Source organism: Theobroma cacao, chromosome 3, assembly GCF_053813885.1.
Source record: "Theobroma cacao isolate CCN51 chromosome 3, ASM5381388v1, whole genome shotgun sequence".
Lineage (NCBI taxonomy): Eukaryota > Viridiplantae > Streptophyta > Magnoliopsida > Malvales > Malvaceae > Theobroma > Theobroma cacao.
Genome location: NC_142641.1, coordinates 44,949,920 through 44,970,463, shown reverse-complemented (window position 1 = coordinate 44,970,463; position 20,544 = coordinate 44,949,920). Strand labels below are relative to the sequence as shown.

Here is a 20,544-nt window from a genome sequence, read left to right as displayed (position 1 = left end):
GGAGACGGAGGTTTGTGTGCCAGAAAGTAAAAGAAAGCAAAAGAGAGATGGGCAGTGTGAACAATGAAAATTAAAATTATTTAGATCCGAATTGTTATATAATTATTTATAGTAAAAATATAGAATAATGTTTTTAAAATTATTTGTTAATATTTTGAATACGTTGATTTTTGCATATTGAGGCAAAATTTTACTACTATTGTATGATTATTAATCTCTTAACATTACAAGTTAAGGAAACTACTTTAAAAAATTAAAATTATTTGTTTGACCTTAAGAATAAATAAATATATATATCTCTCTCTCTCTCTCTCAATGATGAAAGAGAACATAATATTATTTTTTATCAGATAATATTGGAATAAGGGGTGGCAGTAAACCAATGGGCCTGATGGGGCTGGGAAAGTTGACGGCAGGGTTGGTGGAAGTCAACGTCGCGTGGACGGTAAATGGTGAATGGGTGAGTTACCGCTTTTTAGCGATGACTAACTTATTGACTGCTGCAAATTCTGATTATCTTGTTTAGGAAAAAGCAAACTCTGTAGCGAGAAGTTTCTTTGTTCTTCATTTTTTTTATGACTTGGAAAAGGTATACGAAAGATTTTCAAGTAAGAAATTAAGCATTTTGTCTTAGTGAAAGTGCTTACTTTTATTACTTTCGTATGCAGTTTAATTTGCTTTAATAATGCATCAAAAGCGAAGCATATGCCCATATTATATATACACACACGTCTGCATTGTCTACTTTTTTCTTATAGAGAAATATAATTAAGTAGTATGTTCTAGAGAAAAGTACGGTCTCTTTAATTAATTAAGCTAAACCCATGTATCTTCAAGATTGATGCTTTTCCCCTAAAGAAAATCCATGGTAAAAAGAAAAGTTTAAAGAAATTGGTTGGGTTTGGTCTGCAAAATTTTCTTAAATTGATGTATCTGCCACTTGTAGACTTGAAGGTAAGTGCAAGAACAAAGAGATAAGATTCTGTCAACACAACACAATATCTTTGTGTAAACCCCTGTTCTTTTTTCTTTGGTTACACATTAGCAACATTGAATCATTATGTCTTGTCGACAAAGCTAGTACCATTCTTGATCATGTTTATAACTTGATTGACTTGAATTATAGCCTCTATTCACCGACAATAAGATGGTAGAAATCCATCTTCCTGTTCATGGCAAAAAAAGATTGAATTTCCATCAATTTGGGATGTTGCTCGCTTCACAGTGGCATGTACATTTGTATGGCCTTCCAAAGGGAAAACAGAAATGGAAAAGGAGATTGATAGCTTGTGAGTTCTCGCTTTTAAAGGTGGCATTCTCATTGTTAGCAAAATTGTGTGGTTCTTAAGTTTACATGTATACTTGTAATCTCTGGATTCTGTCTTTGGACTCAAGACAATGCCAAAGCCTCTCATTTCATTTCACTGCCAACTAACCGATCTGTCTTGCATCATTACAGGATTTGAATGACAACTTCATCAATAGCTTTACTGTAAGCTTGAAAAATGAAAACTATGTTTACAATATGATCAGGTGACTGATGCAAGCGAGTTGACGTTCTTGTTTGACTTGTCTACCAAAGATTATATAGCTTCCATCCAAAGGAGAAATATCTAGCTAGCTAGGCGGCTTATGACCAGTTTAGTTCAGTTGTCAGGTAATTCATATTCTGCCAAATTTAGAGGGCAGAATTTGATGTTGGAATAATATATAGTTGACAGAAGGAACAAACTAACAGAGTGTCCCTGATATATCAGTCTTCTTCAAATCAGGAATTTCTCCAAAGGGCTTAGCATCATAGTATATATATGCATCTTTCCAAAGTTTTATAGCCAAATAGATACTAAAAGAAATGTGTCCAAAAACGCATGCCAACAAATATTGTCGACTATGTTTGGAGCATCATGATGTCACCCATGCATGTACACTTCATGTCAGACTTGTTTTCAACTACTAAATCATAACTTGGTACTTGCTCACAGTTTCATATAAACTCTATGATTTCAGTTTCCAGGAAGAGGTTCGAGGTGAGGTTTGACAGGTGGGAATTGAAAAAGAACAATATTGTTTCCTGGAACACTGACAAAACGCAAGTCCGATCCTTCAAAAAATTGTACATGCAAGCACAATTTGGTTTTGATGAAATCTTTAATAATATTCTCCCCTCATGTCTGGAAAATGTGAGCTATTATGGACCCAGAAATCATATCCTGACAAATGATAGAGCTGTTCACACAACCTTATTCTATGTGACTATCACAATTATAGATCTTTCTCTACATATTATTGTGTTTTATTCCCTGGAAGCTTCCAAACATAAGTCTAGTACTCTTGATGCACAAAAACTAGTAATTATTTCAATCAGTATGAACATGGTTCTAGTTCTAGAATGAAAACGATTTCCAAACTGCAGCTCATTCTGCAATTATTTATAAAAGGAGCAGATTTTAATATTTATGTGAACAAAACTCAACCTAACCCCATCACAAAAATGTAGAAATACATGTTTATGTTTTGAATCTGAAGCTATAATAGTATGGTCAAACATGATTTTATCATTCTTTGAATTGATCACATGGGGTATATATATATATATATAAGACTATGATTTAAATAATATTATTAATTTTTCTTTCCTCCCTCCTCGCATGTCCCAACCAAAGCAAATTACTTGTCCCACAAGGAATCTGTAATGCAAAGGCAATCTTTCTACTCCAGGAAAAGAATATCCGGCTGACAATCATCATCCACCAACTAGTTTACTAACAACAAGATTGAAGTCCCCTGTATCCGAAGCTAGTTGTTTGACACTACAAACATCCCATTCACCTAAATTTATCATCAACAATGTTAATTTCAACGATTTCGTTTTTAGTTTCGTTTAGAGGAAGGGCCTCTGTAATAGGCTAAACAACATTCATTGAAAGGCTAACTCGTGGTTCTTGTTTAACATGAAATATTGCATGGTAGGTAGAAGAATCAAAGCTAGGGGAGTTCACCCACCTAACCTATTACAACTTGAAAATTCTCCCTTTCTAGTTTCAAATCCAACCCCATTGTGTGTATCGCCAGGCAGAAAAGAAAATTTTCAAAATAATAGAAAACAGGGGGAAGAAAGAGAAGAGAATGAAAGAATGAATCATACTCGTAAAGAGGCAAATTCAATTGCAAGTTTGTCGAGAACCTCTGACTATTCTAACATCCATTTTGTACTGAAGTTGTTTGTATTTCCTTTTCAAGGATGTAATGTAAAATCTTTAGCTAGTCTTTGTCCTTCACAATTGCATTTCATTGAAATGTTGGTTAATATATTGTTTTTGAAAGGTAATTTTTGTTATTATATTAATTTATTTGTAATTAATGCACCTAAGTCTCTTGCTTCATCAATTTGGTTATATACACTGTAATGCCCTAAGAGAGCCAAATATGTGTGAAATTCATTTATCTCATAATTCTAGAATATTTTTTATAGCAGTAAGGCCTTAGCTCCAGCATGAAATTCCGCAAGATTTGAAAGAAACGTTTCCCTACTTTAAATATGCATATGGCTGCTGGCCTTTTTGATATATATATATATATATATATATATATATATAAAAGTTGGCAAAAGAGAACAAAGCATGCTTGGAATTTGGACATCTTACGCTCAGTAAAGCCAAACATGCATTAATGTACATAAAAATTATGGGGTTTAACCTTTTGACTTGAAGCAAACAACGGAATTTGTCTGCTACTGATGATGATGAGATCAGATGGCTTAAAAGACAAATCTGATCCTTCACTCGAACAAAACCAGGAAATTATCACCAGGTTTCGTCAGGAAACTACGTGATGTTTGTAAAGCCAGATATATATGTCTGGTCACAGTTACTGGAAGACTTGTTACGCTATGTTTTCCAACTAACGTCGCTGTTTAGTTGAACACATCTTGTGGTTTTATTGACGTGCATGGATTGATCACATCATTATATGGATTTCATAAAAAGAGATGCTTGGCTTTGTGTAGTCAAAATCGAAGACCAAAACCAAGAACTTGCCAACGAATGTACATATGTAAGCATGGGTAAGTTTTCCTCGTCAAAGAAATAATATACACATATAAGTATACAGGAAATTGAATTTGTAGACGGGCAGGTCTAATTTTATCCTAACCGATTGCCTTTTTAAATTTAAAAATAATAAGTTGATTCCACTGTGTGATGAGTGCACTTCCCAAACTGTTAATACGGAATAAACAGGAAGAAGAAAAAACAAAAGGCTTGGCATTGGGGAAGACAACCAGCAATCTGACGACAAGCCATGGTACGTGGAACAGACAGAAAAAAACTCTGTAATGGAAAAATGACATGGCAAATAGGAGCATATAATATACTATATGGGTGTTATGCAATACAATAAATTAGTATATAAAGTATTTATAAGCTTATAAATAAATCATAAATGAGTCTTATAAAAGATAATATGTAGTTTGAGATTGTTGATTTAGGCTATTAAAGTTATTAGAAAAATCAAATAAGTACTAAATCACCATCAAGGTCACTGTCTTGGTCCTTGATCAAGCCTTTGGCGCACAGAAAAATGATGCATTCCAAGATCACAGCACCCCGAGCATTTAAGGTTACACGATGGAGCAAATTATAAAAGTAGTCTAGCACGTACAGATATTCATCGTTCATCCACCCTTAAGCTACAAAACAAAATTTCAAGACCCAGATGCTTTGAAGTTAATTCAAAGGCGTGGGGCTGGTTCAATTTTTGTGGCTCAAAAAGATGAAGAAAAGAATCGAAAGAGTTCGCAAATCATGCAGACGATGCTAAGCATATAACAACAAACAACGTTGTTATTGCTTTGCTTTCTTCGGAGGGGAAGAAGGGTTTCTAGAAGATCCTTTATTACGTAAAAAGCCCACAGACGATGATTTGGGTCCACCAGGAATCTGTCCCATTCCCCCCAAGTCAATTGCCCACCAACCCCCTTTTTTAGAATTAACCCTTTTTCCATAGCCCTATCTTGGTTCTTGTGGTCATTAATTATTAGTATGTGCAAGTTTTTCTTTTCCATAACATCATCCATTATCTCTTTAGTTGGCTAATCTACCGGAAGCTAACCAGGTTTTGGCAAAGTTAAAGCAGAGAAAATGCTCAAACTGCCGACCTGAATGCTGATGAGCTTTGCTTTGAGTGGAAAAGCAGCACATGTTTTAAATTCAATCTGATTCTTCTTTTGTTCCTGATTAAGGATGTGCAATGTGAATTCATGGAAGATAATTCTGACTTCTAAGAGATATATATCGATTAAATATATATAGAGGTTAATTAAAAGTCACTGTCCTCTTTAATTTTCTTCAAGGTATTCCTATGAAGCAAACCACTCAATTAAAAAGGAAACCAAAAAGTTCATCAAAGTCCTTAATCACTGAAGAAATTTGCAAATGCATCTGCCACTGCCCCATACATAGAAATCAATACCACAAATAATTACATATTATATATAAATTTAGAATGGAAGAAACCCAGGTTGAATAAATGACAGGAAAACAGACGAATATCCCATCCCTCTCAAGGAAAGAATCATGGAATAAAAATCTTCTGGTTCGTTTATATTTAGCCGTCCTTATCTCACCAGTTACGCACATATCTTTTCTTTGTTGGTCATTGAAAGTGGTTGGTAGAGATAGCTGTAATTCAAAATGAAATTGTTCATTTTGACTAGGACTTTTTTCACTTTGTTCGTCAATGACGCTACGTAAAAAGACCGCTCACAGTCCATTCAATCTCTACTCTTGCACCAAACTGAAAGCATTTATGCAGGCAAATGACATGTCGAGTAGGTAAGGACTTTTGCTCAAAGAGGCCAGTTTCAATGCCACTTAATAATGTCTATCTAGCTTAGCTCATTGATGTATGCACTTCGTTGAGCATTTATGACCTGGTGATGCATTGAAATTCTTCACTCAAAAATTAGGGAAATTTCAAAGGTACTAACATTTACGGAACACGTACTTCAATCTTTTTCCTTTTTTTTTTTTATATTTTTAATTGAGAATTAATCGATTTGGATTAGATACAATTAAGTTTTAATGATCAAGTATAGGAATTTATTAATATATATATATATAAAGATGTAATCGTTATATTACGATAAATATTGTTTCTTTTATATGATTTACTTTTTGTATTAATCTCAATTTTGAATAAATGAGTGATTAAAAATCTCATATATTTATATATAAAACACTATTTAATAATTGAAAGTGATTTTTTAAATACTGTTTACTAGATTTTAAATCCCAAAATACTTGATGGATATTGAGAAATTATGTTTTGCATATTAAAACCTTAACATCTACGTTAGGAAAGTGACAAAATCATCGCATTCATCAAGTTGTTAATGATTTTGTCAATGATTTTCTAAAAATTGGTATTCAACGTCAATCGGTTATGACACTGATGATTAATTAATCTGTTATTGTGAATTTTAAATAAAATTTTATATTTATTTTAAAATTCTCTTGTTACTTAATTGTCTGTCTTTATTTTTATTAATAGACTGATTTTATTATATAAAAATATATATAATTATCTATTTGATTTATCGACTAGTGAATTTCAGTGTATATACATATATAACTAAGCATGTGTATATATGTAAGAAAAGTTAGGCTTACCAAGTTAAATTTTTACTACTGTTATAATGACTTCCTCTGCACTTTCCATTTATTATTAGACAAATTAACAAATTTTTCTAATCCGAACTGTCTGTTTCATCTTTTCTAGATACTGAAACGTGGAGAAAAGCTAATAAACAAAGTGCTGTTGGTATATATATATATATATATATATATATGTGTGTGTGTGTGATCATTGCAAATTGAAATTAATTGCACGACCCAGACCTCATGTCTATAGTGGATTTTACCCACCATGATGTTCTTACAAAATCTATACTCCATTTTCCTTTCCTAAAAGTTTCACACAATCACACTATCTTTGTGCTCCCACGGGAGGAGCATAGATCCCTCAACTTTTGTCACTGTTTTTTCTAATCAGTATAAAGAACATGTGGAACAGAAAGATTCATAATTAATTAAGGCATATTAGTTCCTTTATGAAATTTTTTTGTATCTGCAAAAGCCTGTTGCTTTCTGCTGCATAATGGAGTTTTCTGTACATGCAACTCAAAGAGGTCCCCAGAAAATGTTTAATTCTTTCTAAGGTTTTCTTCTTGACAAAGTCATCCCACGAGTGTGCTTTGATGCATATAAGAGTTGACTCCACATGCCCATTTTAGAGGCAATCTTGACCATCATTGGCCAGCTTTCTTCATGTTACATGCAGAGAAAGAAAAATATAATCTATTGCCATACTTCTTAGGTGGCCATGGCCCATGGGGTCTTCCCGCTGATAATGATGATGAAATCCCATCTGCATTATTGAGTTAACAGATGTAGCTTACTGCTCGGTATCAATAATTAAAACTGAAAATTGACATCCCTTAAATCCTGTCAGGACAACAAAAAGCATGAAATCCCACTATAAGTTACAGTATATATATATATATGTTATCTAATGGCAGCAAGAAAAGAAGCACTAATTCATTATTAATATAGCTTTTACGGGCTGAACCAAGTTCATAAATGGGAATAGAGAGCAGATTATGTGCGCCGAATTAGGCTTTTTTTGGAGTCCAAAATACGGCAAAACTATGGTAATGACTTGGAAAATTCCTGGAAATACAGACAAGTGTATCATGTTTGGCCTCATGAATTTCCATGGCAGACAGCCTATGAACATTGAATTGGAAAAAGAAGGGGGGAGAATCCCACTCAAAGAATGCTTAATTAATGCTTGTTCTTTCTAATTATAGAGTCCTGATGTGTGAAAACGAGGGTATGTTTCAACGTAGGCTTGATCAGTTTGAGTAGACTAGTCCCACTCATTGATGGACTTTGTTTGCTGCTTTGCTTTATAAAAGAAATGAAGGTACCGAAGAAAAAGAAGAAAGGAAATGAAGGTATTGGACTCCCAGTGAAGTTGCTTTACACTTGCTAGGAAGCTATAAGGTTTTGTCTTTTAATTCTTTTGCAGCTACCACGATAATAAACTATTGACCCAAGAAGTTTTTAGATGATTGAGATTGAGGTATCTGAAAATAGGAGAACGTTATCTTCTGTTGTAGTTCATGAAATGTATTATCTAATAAAAGAAAAAAAAAATACAAAAAAATTTATATCTTATCTCTCAATTTTGTTTTCCATTTTTCCTTGGCATACTGAATGGTTGTAGCTTTGTTTTTATTTTATTTGTAATACTCAATATCTTATCTGAACCTGACACAAATAATAAATTTATTATCTATATTTATTTTAAATTTGAATATAAAATACTCATATTTTAAATAATCGGGTCAAATATTCGTGAGTACTCGATACAATCTCTATGTTTTGGTAATAAAATTCAATCTGAAAATTAGATGATTAGGACAGCAAAAGAGAGGCTTGTGTGTGGTTCAAACAGATAAAAAGACACAACCCAATACTTTGTCTCTTCCTAGTTCCTACCAAAGGAAAGCTTTTATTTCGGATGAAAGTCAAATTTCCATTACACGTTTTCAGTATATTGGTCTTTTACTTGTTTGGCCAGCCAGTATATTGACATTTGACATTTGACAGTTGACTTGAGCTATTTATCGGCAAAAAATATTGAAAAAGAAAAAAGAAGAAAAAGAAAACTTGCATCACTACTAAAATCACTACCAAAATGTAAAGTTTGTCAGCTTGGGCTCGGTGAGCCACTACTAGGTTGGGCCATAAACCTTGAATGAGCCCACTGGGCACAACCATCCCCAAGACTTGTAATATGAGCCCTAACCACCAGTAGAGATGACTCTAACCATGCTGGTTGGACTAATAATAACGTAGACTGCTCTAAGGTTTTGGGCTTTGAGAACTGCAAAACCAACAGACAGGCCCAGAGTGAAACTTCACCATTGCTTCTGTTCCAGCTCCAACCTTGTTGACTCTAAAATATATAACAAACCCTGCAGGCAACTGTAAAATCAAATCCCAAGATGAAGAGCTTAGCTTCCTTCTGCATTACGGCTCTACCTCTGGGAGTGGGAAATGAACTTGCTTTCTAGATATAGTAGTTATAATTACTGTTTACATTTTAAAATCAAATGAATTTCTCTGAACAGGAAACCTGTTGTAGGGTCACTGCCAAGAAGATCACCAGCTCAACCAGCTCAACCTGGAAATATGCACGTGGTTTGACACCTACTTCCAAGGACTAGCATGCTTGCATAATTTTGTAAATCTGGTAGGGAATAATATCTACAAAGGGACCCACCAGACCTGATTTAGTCTGATCGGATAATGGAATCAAGGCCGCGTGTCAGTTTGAGGATAACATGTTCATGTTTATAGAAATCCTGAGAGCCAGGAGGACATATCTAAGCCGTATAATTGTTCCCTATTTATTAGAAGAAAAGTTCTTCTGGGTGTCTTAAGTGACTGACATGGGAAGATTCCGTTGCTTTCTTATGGAAAATTATTTCACAAACAGTGGCTTGAAGTCCAAAAAGGGGTGCATCTGGTGGAAATTTAGTTTCATTTGTCAATTGTGATTGTAGAAAACATCAAGACTGGTGACCCTCTGATATAAGATTATGAGCCTGTCAAGATCAGATTAGCTGGTTCACGTCCACCGATTGTCTAGGCATTATTATGTGTATAACTCTCTTGATAATTACATTGAAAAGAGCCCCAAACCATAAGAGTTGGAAGTAAGACTAAATTTAAGAAAGAGATGATGAAAGAACAGTAGATGGGCTACTAAAAAAGTCTTGGTCGGCTGCCCGTAGCAGGAAGTTTGAAGTGGACTGATCATGCCGTGAATATCATTTAGCTAAAGACATAGATGATGATGCATTGTTGCAAACACTTCTATTTTGTGTTTGTCATGTTTAATCCTAAAAGGATGGATAAAAATTCAGAAATTTAACACTTCGAAGTGAAGGTTTACAGTGAAAATTTGAAGGAAACAAATTGTTCTCTTCATTGTTTAAGGGTGTGTTATTGTTCCATTAATGCTGGTATCTTCCCAGCTGTTCCATTTCGATCTGTCTCTCTGGGTCTCTTAGAGGAAAGACGTGTTTGAAGAGAATATGACTAATGGACAGGCACATGCGTTGTACTATTTTATTCGACAGACCTTCCAGAAATTTAATTAATGGTTAGATAGTTTTTGCTAGATATTTCGGGGCAGTCTTGACCGCTCTGAACTTCAACCTTGAGAAGTTAAGTGGTTTAGGGGAAACCTGTTGACATAGTTTTAGCTTCATGATCAGAACAATGAGAACACCCAAAGACGAAACAGCATCTGTGCATAAACATAGACCAAAACAATTTGCTCTTTGAGGATTTAGACGTATCTGTTTGTTGTCTTCAATGTTGTATAAGACCAGGTGACTAAAATATGTCCTTGGGAGCAACGTCTTTGCACCAAGCTGGCCTACCATGCCAAGGACGACTGAAATTCTGAGAAACTACGACTATATTAGCATTCCAACGACATTAGTGTATTTGGGTACAAAAACAATATGCCATTGGGGTAACTCGGTTCTCACCATTCTCTGTTTTGTTTTATATGTTCGACATCAACAGATCATGGGAAACTGTGACGGGAAAAACTACAGTAAAGTCTATCTTGAATTTCTCTCTTTCTCGCAGAAATTATGGTTCACATTTTCGTCGCTTTCACATGAATCCTTGGAAGAATGAAATCAGAGCCTAACAAATACTTGAAAGAAGAGGGAAACGACTGGAATCTTGCATACCAACTATGCAGAAAACACGAGTGTCCCATTTTCCAACGTCAAGAAAATGTGAAATCTATAGACAACATGGGATTGAATAAAATTCTTTTATTATTATTATTTTAAAATCCCATCAAAATTGCCTCCAGAAAAAGAGGCATGACAGTTAGGTAAAAGTTGTCTCGTTCACAATGTTTCAGAAGGAAAAGTAAGAAATAGCTTAACCACCATAGGTTAGGTCTTACTATAGCCTATAAATATCTTTTCCCATTAACCTTCCCAAGCTTCAAAAACAGCTGTCACACAGAGAAAACATACGAAAAATGTTTCTTTTCTTGAAATCTTTGTCAAGATCAGTGCATGAGGAACATCAAGAACAGGTGGAGTACTTATCCAAGAGTACCCAAGGCCCCTGCACATCACTAACAGTGTGGAGAAAATCACTTATAGTTAACTGTAATGGGTTCACCGTGATTGATTCCGATGGAAATCTTGTTTATCGAGTCGACAACTACATGGGACGCCCCAAGGAACTCATTCTTATGGACGGCTCTGGAAAATCCATCCTGACAATGCGACGTGGCAAGGTACTAGCTTCTTCTATAATTCTAGCCAAGATTCATGTGCAGTAATGTATGTATGCATTGAACTGTAAAATAGAGCTTCATTTATCATTTGAATGCGCAGAACCTTGGACTGGTAGATACCTGGCTTGTCTATCGAGGGGAGGTAGATGACTATTGTACATCATCAACACCATCAGAAAAGCCCATTTTCTATGTAAGGAAGAGAATTAACATCTTACATGCCAACCCTAATGTGCTAGCATATGTATATCGCCGGTCGTCAGACAAAAGGTATGCTTATATGATTGAAGGATCGTATTCACAGAGATCATGTAAAGTGCTAGATGAGACAAAGAGGGTGGTGGCAGAGATCAGGAGAAAGGATGCAATTATTGGGGGCATTTCTTTAGGCCTAGATGTTTTTCTGTTGAGAGTACAGGCAGGACTTGATCCTGGATTTGCAATGGCTCTGGTTCTTTTGCTGGATCGAATGTTTTCTTAGGTTTCCAATTCTTTGTTAGGTGTATTTACTTATTTATTTTTATGAGAACTAATCATATGCTTGTTTTCAAGCCGAAGCTACCTTTGTAATGATCTGCTAATACAGCGTCAAGTTCCATGTAAATATACATAAATATGGACTTAACAGAGAAAGCAATGAATTAAAGTCGATTGAAGCCTTTTGCCATTTAAGTGCTCTGAATCCGGTAGTAGGAGTTAATTTCCATTCCCTTGCTGATTTATCTCAACTTTACGTTCGTCTGTGAACAGAAATTGCCTTGTGGAAGGTTTCTGATTGAAGTTCATTTACTCAGAAATTCAAAGATTGAACCTTGATTTCAACAATATTTCATGAGATGATCCCATGTTTTGCTGAATTGTGACATGGGTTTCTAACAAACAATTCTTAGAGTTCGTTGAACTAACAAGCCTAGCTATTCTCCAGCGTTTACTCGGTCAGATTTCTTTACTTAAAAAGCAAGTTTGTTTGAACTCTGTCACGTATACTCAAGCTCAGGGTATGGCTTGATTGCCAGGTTCACAAATCTTTCCCATCAGAAATCGACTGGGTAAAGCTTAGAAAGAGCTACATCTGCCTAATCAAAGTTGCTATAGACTTTTCTATCAGTTGAAAATTAAAAGACTTTCCCATCGACTGAAACAATCCTCTGCAAATCTTATACTACTATTTCTTGTGAAGACAGGGCCCAGCTCAACCTTGATCGGACTTACCATTAAACCAAATACTCAAATTGTATTTTCATCATTTTAATCATTTGCAAATGGTGGGATTGTAGTTATACTGCAACCTGTCCTGCAATGTTTCTGGAGTGGTTTATACTGCAACCTGAATTTAAGTCAATGAAACTCAGAAATGGTAGTGAAAGAAACTGAACTTTCTATTGCCTCATCAATTGCTCTACACAAGGCAAAGAATTCCCTGCTGTATTCTACAACTATCCTTGATGTTACAACACTAAAAACCCCCTGCTTCTATTGTAACATTTCCCTTTTCACCCATTGCACAAAGCCTCACAGCTATTCCATACCAACTACAACACAATATATACAAACCTCACAGAGAGGTAGATAGATTGCAATAATTGTTAAAACAATGCAACTTCTAAATTGAAAAAAAAAAAAAAACTTAATTAGTCAAGCCTATCTCTCCCTCTTCCAGTCCATTGGCATTAGTTTACGCAACTTATGTTGACTGTTGCAAGGCTTATCAAAAACAGTTGCCGGTGGATGCATCATACACGGTGGCTTTACTACATTGGCAGTAGAATGTCTTATTTCCATAACTGAGTCTCTTAATGACTTGCCAGGCGATGATCTACTTGATCTAGGAGTAGACCAAGTTATTGGTCCTTTTTTAACACCATTGATAAGACTGAGACCCTTCTTATTTTCAACTACAGAGAGCTTAGGCCTTTTTGAGGTAATTATTTGGTCCACATCACTTCTCAACAGTTTGTCAGATCCCAATACTGAAGGTGTTGCATATATTTCCTCCGGTTTCTCAATTGATTTTGTCTTGCGAGCTTTCATGGCCTTTTGCGAAGGCTTCTTCGGCCACCTTGTAATCCTATCTGGGTTTTGCCTTGAGGATTTAGTTGCAATGTCATACAACGTTTGAGCAGCAGCCAATACTCTTGGACAATGCCCAACTATCACCAACCAAAAAACCAAAATTAAGACCTGACAGACGAAACAGACATTTGAAATGGCAATAAATTTGCCTATATTCCTATACGAGAATGATAACTACAAATCTCACACCACATGCAGGATGCAGCACATAGCCCAGATTTCAAACTAATGCTACTTGGTCCTAAGAATCTAAGACTGGATAGCCAGAACTAGGATAAGTTCCCTGACTTCCACTTTGAAAGATTTCTATCATTCAGTTCTTTTTCCAAATAAAAAAAAAAAAGAAGGGAGAGGGGGCATGCTGGTCCAGGGGAGCTGGGGCTGGCAGAATTTCTAAGAAGAATCATGTCAAAAAAATAAGATACACTATGAAAAACAAGTATAAGACTCCTTCAAAAGAGATCAGCATATCCCTTAGCAAACATATCAACTACTAAACAAGAATAAGACTGCATTTTCTCTTTAGTGTGTATTACAAGATAAAAAAAGGAAGAAGAGAACTCTAGGCAATAGCAAACCATACCATTCCATTGATCTGCCAGCCCAAGTCCAGATTCTGCAATTCCAAGAAAAGACAAAGCCCTTATTAACCCAAAAAGGAGAGAGAGAGAATGACCATGAAGTAGCCCTACAAAAAGTTCTTACCTTGAGGAACATTAAAAGCCTCAGTAAAAGTTGCAAGAGATGATGAACCCTGCTCACAGAAACGAAGATTACCAGTGGACGAGGCAATTCCACCTCCCGAATTACCAAACTTTGAACCTGATGGAATTAGGCTCGGATCATAAGCAAGTGACTCCAAGTCGGTAAAACAACCAGTTGCAATCCCAGGCAAACTGGAAGTGTTTGGTATCTTTACCCATCGGCCTTGGCATGTGCTCTTATTTGATAAAAGCTTAACTGCATCAGAATTGGTTCTACAGTGCCCATTAAAAGTATGTGACCAGGGAAATGGTGGCAAGCTAGCTCGACGGGGTACTTGTTTGCCTGAACGTGTATCAGAATTGTTCCTTGTGGATGAAGAAGGCTTGGTTGCATCAAGAAGTAAAGAGTCCAGATCTTTTGGTGGAGGCAATGCCAAGCGCTCCAGAATATCTTTGGCCTGACACAACTGAAAATCTGGTGGGCTGGCAGGCATTTCAGGCTTGTCACATGAATCCTGGGTCTTTGAAACAAGATAAAGTACGCAGTTAATCACTAACTTGTCCAGCATCTATCAGGAATTTAAAACAAAATTCAAAAAGGCCTTTTCAGTTAAGCCTAATACTTCAAGGCATGAGAAGTTGATAACAAGGTGTCATATGCATGCACAGCTATCAATAGGGCCAGTAAATAACTTCATAGCATGGAATGTTCCTAGTCAAATGACCTTGACATGTTGAAAAGTTGCAAAACTACAGAAAAATTTAAAGGGAAAACAAAATTGCTAAAGGCTACTGCCAATAGGGAGAAAGCATTCTATTTAACTAGTATTTGTTCTCACATGTGTTATATGTGAATACCTTTTTTATTTATTTTATTAAAAACAATAATTGTACATAAAATACAAATATTTGTAAAGTGTAAATTTGAAGAATAAATAATTGAAATTTTGTAAGATGAATATATAAATTATTCAGTAGTATTAGAATTAAAATTTTTTTTACGAAAATCATCCACTATAATTAGAATTCTTATTTACAAAATAGACAAATCTTATTAATATTTATAATAAAACGTCAATGATAGTTATTTGATGCCATAAGAATTCTTATTTACAAATTGGATAAATCTTATTAATAATTATAATAAAAAATATTTAAAATGACAATTTAGAAATATAATGAGTAAAAATGTCGTCAATCAAAAAATCTTCTAACATCCGTACATTTATGTATATTATAGATTATAGATATCAATAGGAATCAAAATTTTTACTTCATTTATAGTTGCTTTCCAGGATCAAGCACATTAGTTTTTTGCTCAAAACACACCTTGTTGCATGCTGATGGATCTGTAGAACAGGTGTCTTCTTTATCACCATTAATGCAACTTGCTGCTAAAGAAACAGAGCTCGGTGGGTACATGGGCATTTTCTTGTGGGAAGAATTGTCTATATCTGTAAAACTTTGGGACTGAACCCTTCGAAGAGGAAGAAGGGAGCATGCCTTCTTAACTGACTGCAGAAAATTTTCAGTTGTGTTAGATGCTTTCTTTCCCTTCTCTCGGCCTAAACTGGGGCACTCGTAAGTGCCATCAAGGAGTTCATTTAATGATAAATCCTCCACAAGCTTGGTGACGTCATGAATATCTGACTTCAGACCACATAATCCTGACATTGATGCCCAAAGGTGAATGATGTAAGAAACTGAAACATATGACCAGTAGCTAACTTTAAACTAAAAAAATAGATAATATTTGCACAGCCGATTACCAACCAATTGGTGAGACTCTTTTTGCACATTTGAACCCAAATACTTTGACAAACATTTTGCACTTATATGCTTAACATAGCATAATACAATAAAAATACATGTAGGTTAACAACGCCTATTTTTGGTAACAATGACATACCAAGGAAGTTGCTTCCTCCAGAAGCCACACTAAAGCTCGCCAAACCAGCCTTCATGGAGAAAGAATCAAATTTCGGCTTCATAGGAACTTTGAAACTTCTCCTGTCACCTCGCTTGCCACTAAAACTGTTCTTTTGCCTTGACATTTGAGTTTTATCTGGAATGTATGTTACAAAAAGGAGAAAATAGACAATCAGAATAATCTCCAGATCACAATGATAATCCAGATTCTGCTTTAAAATTTCAATTTCTAATTTTGTCTTCTTCAGTATATGACATGCACGAAAATCTTCCTCCTTTAATTGATTGTGCAGTCCATTTAAACCAGTCCAACAAATTTTTGCCACAAGTGTTAAGTATCACAATCATCCTCATTACAAACTAACAATAACAACAAAATTATCAAGTAAATTAGTCTGTTCACAATTAAGTGGCCAAGTTGGAGCCCAAAAAAGAAGAACACATGCAAGTTTTTGACTAGTACCTAAGCAATAAAGCAAACTTATGTATGAGCAGGACAGAGACCAATCCAACAGAGCAATTAATTCCACAAGAATCATTCAAGAAGTTGATTCATCAAAATATAGGATTCCAATAGAATGTTGAGTTAAAGTTACTGACCATAATTAGACATCAGACTTTACTCAATAATTCAAAAAGTAGCAAAGGATATTATTTCAGTAATATCACTAACAGCAATAGAAATCTTTTGTTTTCGTCTGGCTTTCCTTTTATCACCTCATAGATAATATAAAGGGTGACTATCCAAATAAGACCCCACAACAAGTGGGGACCTTTACGACTTGAATTGATGCACTTATACTTGTTGACTCAAGGTTTTTACAATTTTAACTAAATAAAGCTCTCGCATTGTAAAAACATGCATCATTCAAATTTAAAATCTAACAACAAAATTCTAAAGATGCCTTGCAAACTTTAAAGAGGAGAGCTAAATTTTCTAAGTATCAGGTGGTTTAAAGCATTTTGTCAGATCTAAGTGAAAGAACACCTATTTAAGTGAAACAAGATTAATCAATTTAAACATGGTTTCTTAAAACTTTCCCCTGTTTCCCACAAAATGTTGGAGGTCATCAAAAAAATTATGTGAGATACACACACACACCCCTATATAGGGGGGGAAAAGGATACTTGCCAGTACTGCAATTTCAAACTAAATAACATTTTTCACTATTCAAAACATTAGACGCTAAAGGCATACCAACAACCAAAAACTGCCACATAAATGAAACTAAACATGCAAAGAAAGAGCATAAGAAATTAGCAAAGCCAGACAAGCTCCATCAACTTAACCATAACAAGACTTTCAGGGGACAAAGACGTTTTCAATGATCTGACATTTAAGTAGACTGACATAAATCTACATTAAATTAATATACTATTTCCAAACAGGCGAAGAAAAAGTACAACCTGGAACGTTACATTTTGTAGAATAAGACCCTAGCTTATCAGTTATATCCTTTACGTCATCAACTCCAGCTGAACTCACACTATCTTCTAGTTGAGCAACACGTGCTCTCTTAGAACATCCACTACTACTTCTTGGCATTTTTCCGGCTTTCCTTTGTGCATTAACAACATCAGGAGCAGGGTTTAATAAGTGGCGACTGGTGCCCCTGTAATCGTGTTGTTCATACAATTCTTCAGCCTGACAGCTGGGCAACTGACTAGCATGCTTACAAAGTTCAGCATCAGGAATCTTACTCCATGACACCGACTCTAATGCATTAACAACGCCAGTCTCATCTGCAAAATCTGATTTTGTTAGAACATATGTCAAAGATGAATTGCAGTATAAAAGATTACACACTATTGCCCTACAAACTGAGAATAGAAAAGTTGGGATATCATTCCAATCATATAAACTGTATGAACAAACAACAAACACCAAAACAATTATTAAAGGGCACAGGAAAAAGTGACAAAGTATTGCAGCACGGGTACAACATTCTAAAATTGGCAGCAGGATTTCCAGCACGTAAACAATCACTATGTATTATCACAATCCGTTATCTTTGCTAAAAGAATAACAGAATAACAATTTCCGCAGGAGTAAGATAAGGGGAATTCTCCTCTGCCATCTGTAGAAAGCTTTATTATACTACAACCCATTTCTTAAAAAACTAGAAACAGCCAACTTTCCACTGTTCCTTATAACCTATGAACTATTCTCCACTATAACTACCAAAAGAAAAGATTAAAAAGAATTAAAAATAACTCACGGCTTCTCCTCATTTTCCAGTTTTGCTTCCTTTTTAGTTGAATTTTTTATCCTCTACTCAAAAAATTGATTTTGCTTTCCTTCCTTTAATAAATTACAGAAGCAAAACAAAAAAATTACTCCATTTCTCTTATAATAAGAAAGAAATTAAAGCAAAAAAATAAAACCCATCTGAGATTGAAAGAAAAGAAGTTAAAAGATGGACCTTTATGTCTAAGAGAAGTGGTGCAACAGTCAATCGAAGAATTAAGAAGCGGCTTACAATCTTCAGTAACCCTAGCCCCTCTTCCAAACCCTTCAGATCCCATAAGCTTCGGAACATCCACCGGATAATTCAACTCCACTGCATCCATCCAAACCCCACCACCCCAACCAAAAGAAAAAGAAAGAACTTATCGCTCGATCCAAAAAAAATAAAAAGACGCCCAAAAGCGACGGCGTTTCAAGTGAGGTAATCAGAGAGGTACAATCGGTCAAAAGGGTTGAAAACGACGACGTAGGAGGAAGAAAAAGGGGAGGAGAAGGGAGGTGCAGGGAGGAAAGTGGAAGGGAAAGAAGTGCTTGGGAGACGGCAGCATGGTTGCGGCTGAAATGGAGAGTGTGAGGAGAGGGGAGGTTGGAAATTTTAGGGCAAAAAGCGAATGAAAGTGAGAATGAGAAGTATTTATAGTTTTCGGGAAAAGGTCAGGTTTTTTGGTCTCCGTTTTAGAAAAATCGCCCGTCGGTTGAGGGCCTTTGGGGCATATTCCGGTGAGGTCATCACCACGCTGACATCTTTATTCTTCTCTCAATGTCTTGACGTGGCATTATCCATTCGCTAATGGTCATCCGATGAGGGCCAGGACAAAAGTGTTCCATCCAAAACCCAATAGAGACGCAACACGTCTCTTGTCAAGTCTCTAGTTGACTTCCGATTTTACGTTAATGACCTTCTTAACTAGGGTTGGTGACAAGTCGGGCTTGTGGAACTGTGTGAGAGTAGAACAACTCAGTTTGCGCGTTTTGTCCTGATATTACAACTATACCCCCCCGGAAAAGAAATCTAACTCCCCCGTGACATTTTGAATTTTTCAGTTAACAAATCAGTATTTACTTTTGGTAAGGGGCCCTTCCATAAATAAATGAAAACTTAAACTTTGGTTTAGGGGCAAAAGTCTTCTGTGGATCTTATAATAATACTGCTATTATTAGTTAGATAATTAAAATCAAATCATTAAAGAATGTTATCTTTATCTTAAAACTCTTTTGGTATTTTCTTTTGGATAATTTTGATATTTAACAAAAACACAAAGAATTACCTATTTACCACTATTTTCCAATTATTTTATGGAATTAAAACAATGAAAAAGGTAAAAATATAAAGGATTTAACAGCTTCCTTTTGTCTGTTATTGTTTACTACTTTCAAACCCAAAGAAAAAAAAAACAGTAGGAATTTGGTGACAGGATTTTCCCTCTGTTTATAATAAATTTGTTTTTAAATACGTGTTAGGTTAAAATTCAACTTCTAATAAAGTTATTGTGAACAAAATATTATGTGTTTCTTTTTTTTTAATTGATTTATTTTATTCATTTACTTTACTACGTAGATAAAATGAGATTATCTTAATATATATTATTAGTGTAATATAAAATGTGATTAAGGGTTTTAGTTAATGATATCAGACAAATTTTATATGAATTGACACATGTCTTTAATATTTTTTTAATTCATGGATAGGTAAATGGTTTATTGTTATTTTTTATCTTCTTACTTTGCATGATTTGAAAATGTTTCATTTTTTATATTTTATGATTTATTTTTTAATTTTGTTTAAATAAATGAATAACAAAACAACAAAATTTAAATAGCAAAAATATATAATAAATACAATTTTAGCCAATAATTGTAAATTGAAATTGTAATTAAAGTTACCTCGGGCTCGGGACATCTAATGTGTGGTTGGCATGTTACTTGTTTGAACAAAAGTTGAATGAGTAATTATGACTTATAAAGCTTAACCAAACTTGGTGAATTATTTTACACTCGACACTTTTCTTATTTTTCACAACAGCATCATCAACCATGGAGGAATCTACCCCCCACCAGTTTTAAATTTTTTACTATGGGTAAATGCCACTTCTTCATCATTTTACTCACGGTAATAATTCAAATTTACCATTTTTTTTACGGTGATAATTGAATTTTTCCTTCAAATTTTGAATAAGTATGATTTTA

The 20,544-nt window shown here is 34.9% G+C and overlaps 2 protein-coding genes across 2 annotated transcripts; one reads left to right on the top strand and one right to left on the bottom strand.

Annotated features, from left to right (window-relative positions):
• Positions 1-11,071: 11,071 nt before the first annotated feature.
• Positions 11,072-12,077, top strand: LOC18606600 (LURP-one-like protein (DUF567)). Its single transcript, XM_007040302.3, has 2 exons — positions 11,072-11,403; positions 11,504-12,077. The coding sequence occupies exons 1-2, from the start codon at positions 11,140-11,142 to the stop codon at positions 11,882-11,884; spliced, it is 645 nt and encodes a 214-aa protein (XP_007040364.3). The 5' UTR covers positions 11,072-11,139; the 3' UTR covers positions 11,885-12,077.
• Positions 12,078-12,758: 681 nt separating this feature from the next.
• Positions 12,759-18,972, bottom strand: LOC18606599 (uncharacterized). Its single transcript, XM_018117789.2, has 7 exons — positions 18,533-18,972; positions 17,517-17,852; positions 16,090-16,245; positions 15,510-15,847; positions 14,182-14,701; positions 14,060-14,092; positions 12,759-13,553 (listed from the first exon to the last, which is right to left on the bottom strand). Exons 1-7 carry the CDS (start codon positions 18,678-18,680, stop codon positions 13,045-13,047), a joined length of 2,040 nt encoding a protein of 679 aa, XP_017973278.2. The 5' UTR covers positions 18,681-18,972; the 3' UTR covers positions 12,759-13,044.
• Between the last annotated feature and the right edge of the window lie 1,572 nt (positions 18,973-20,544).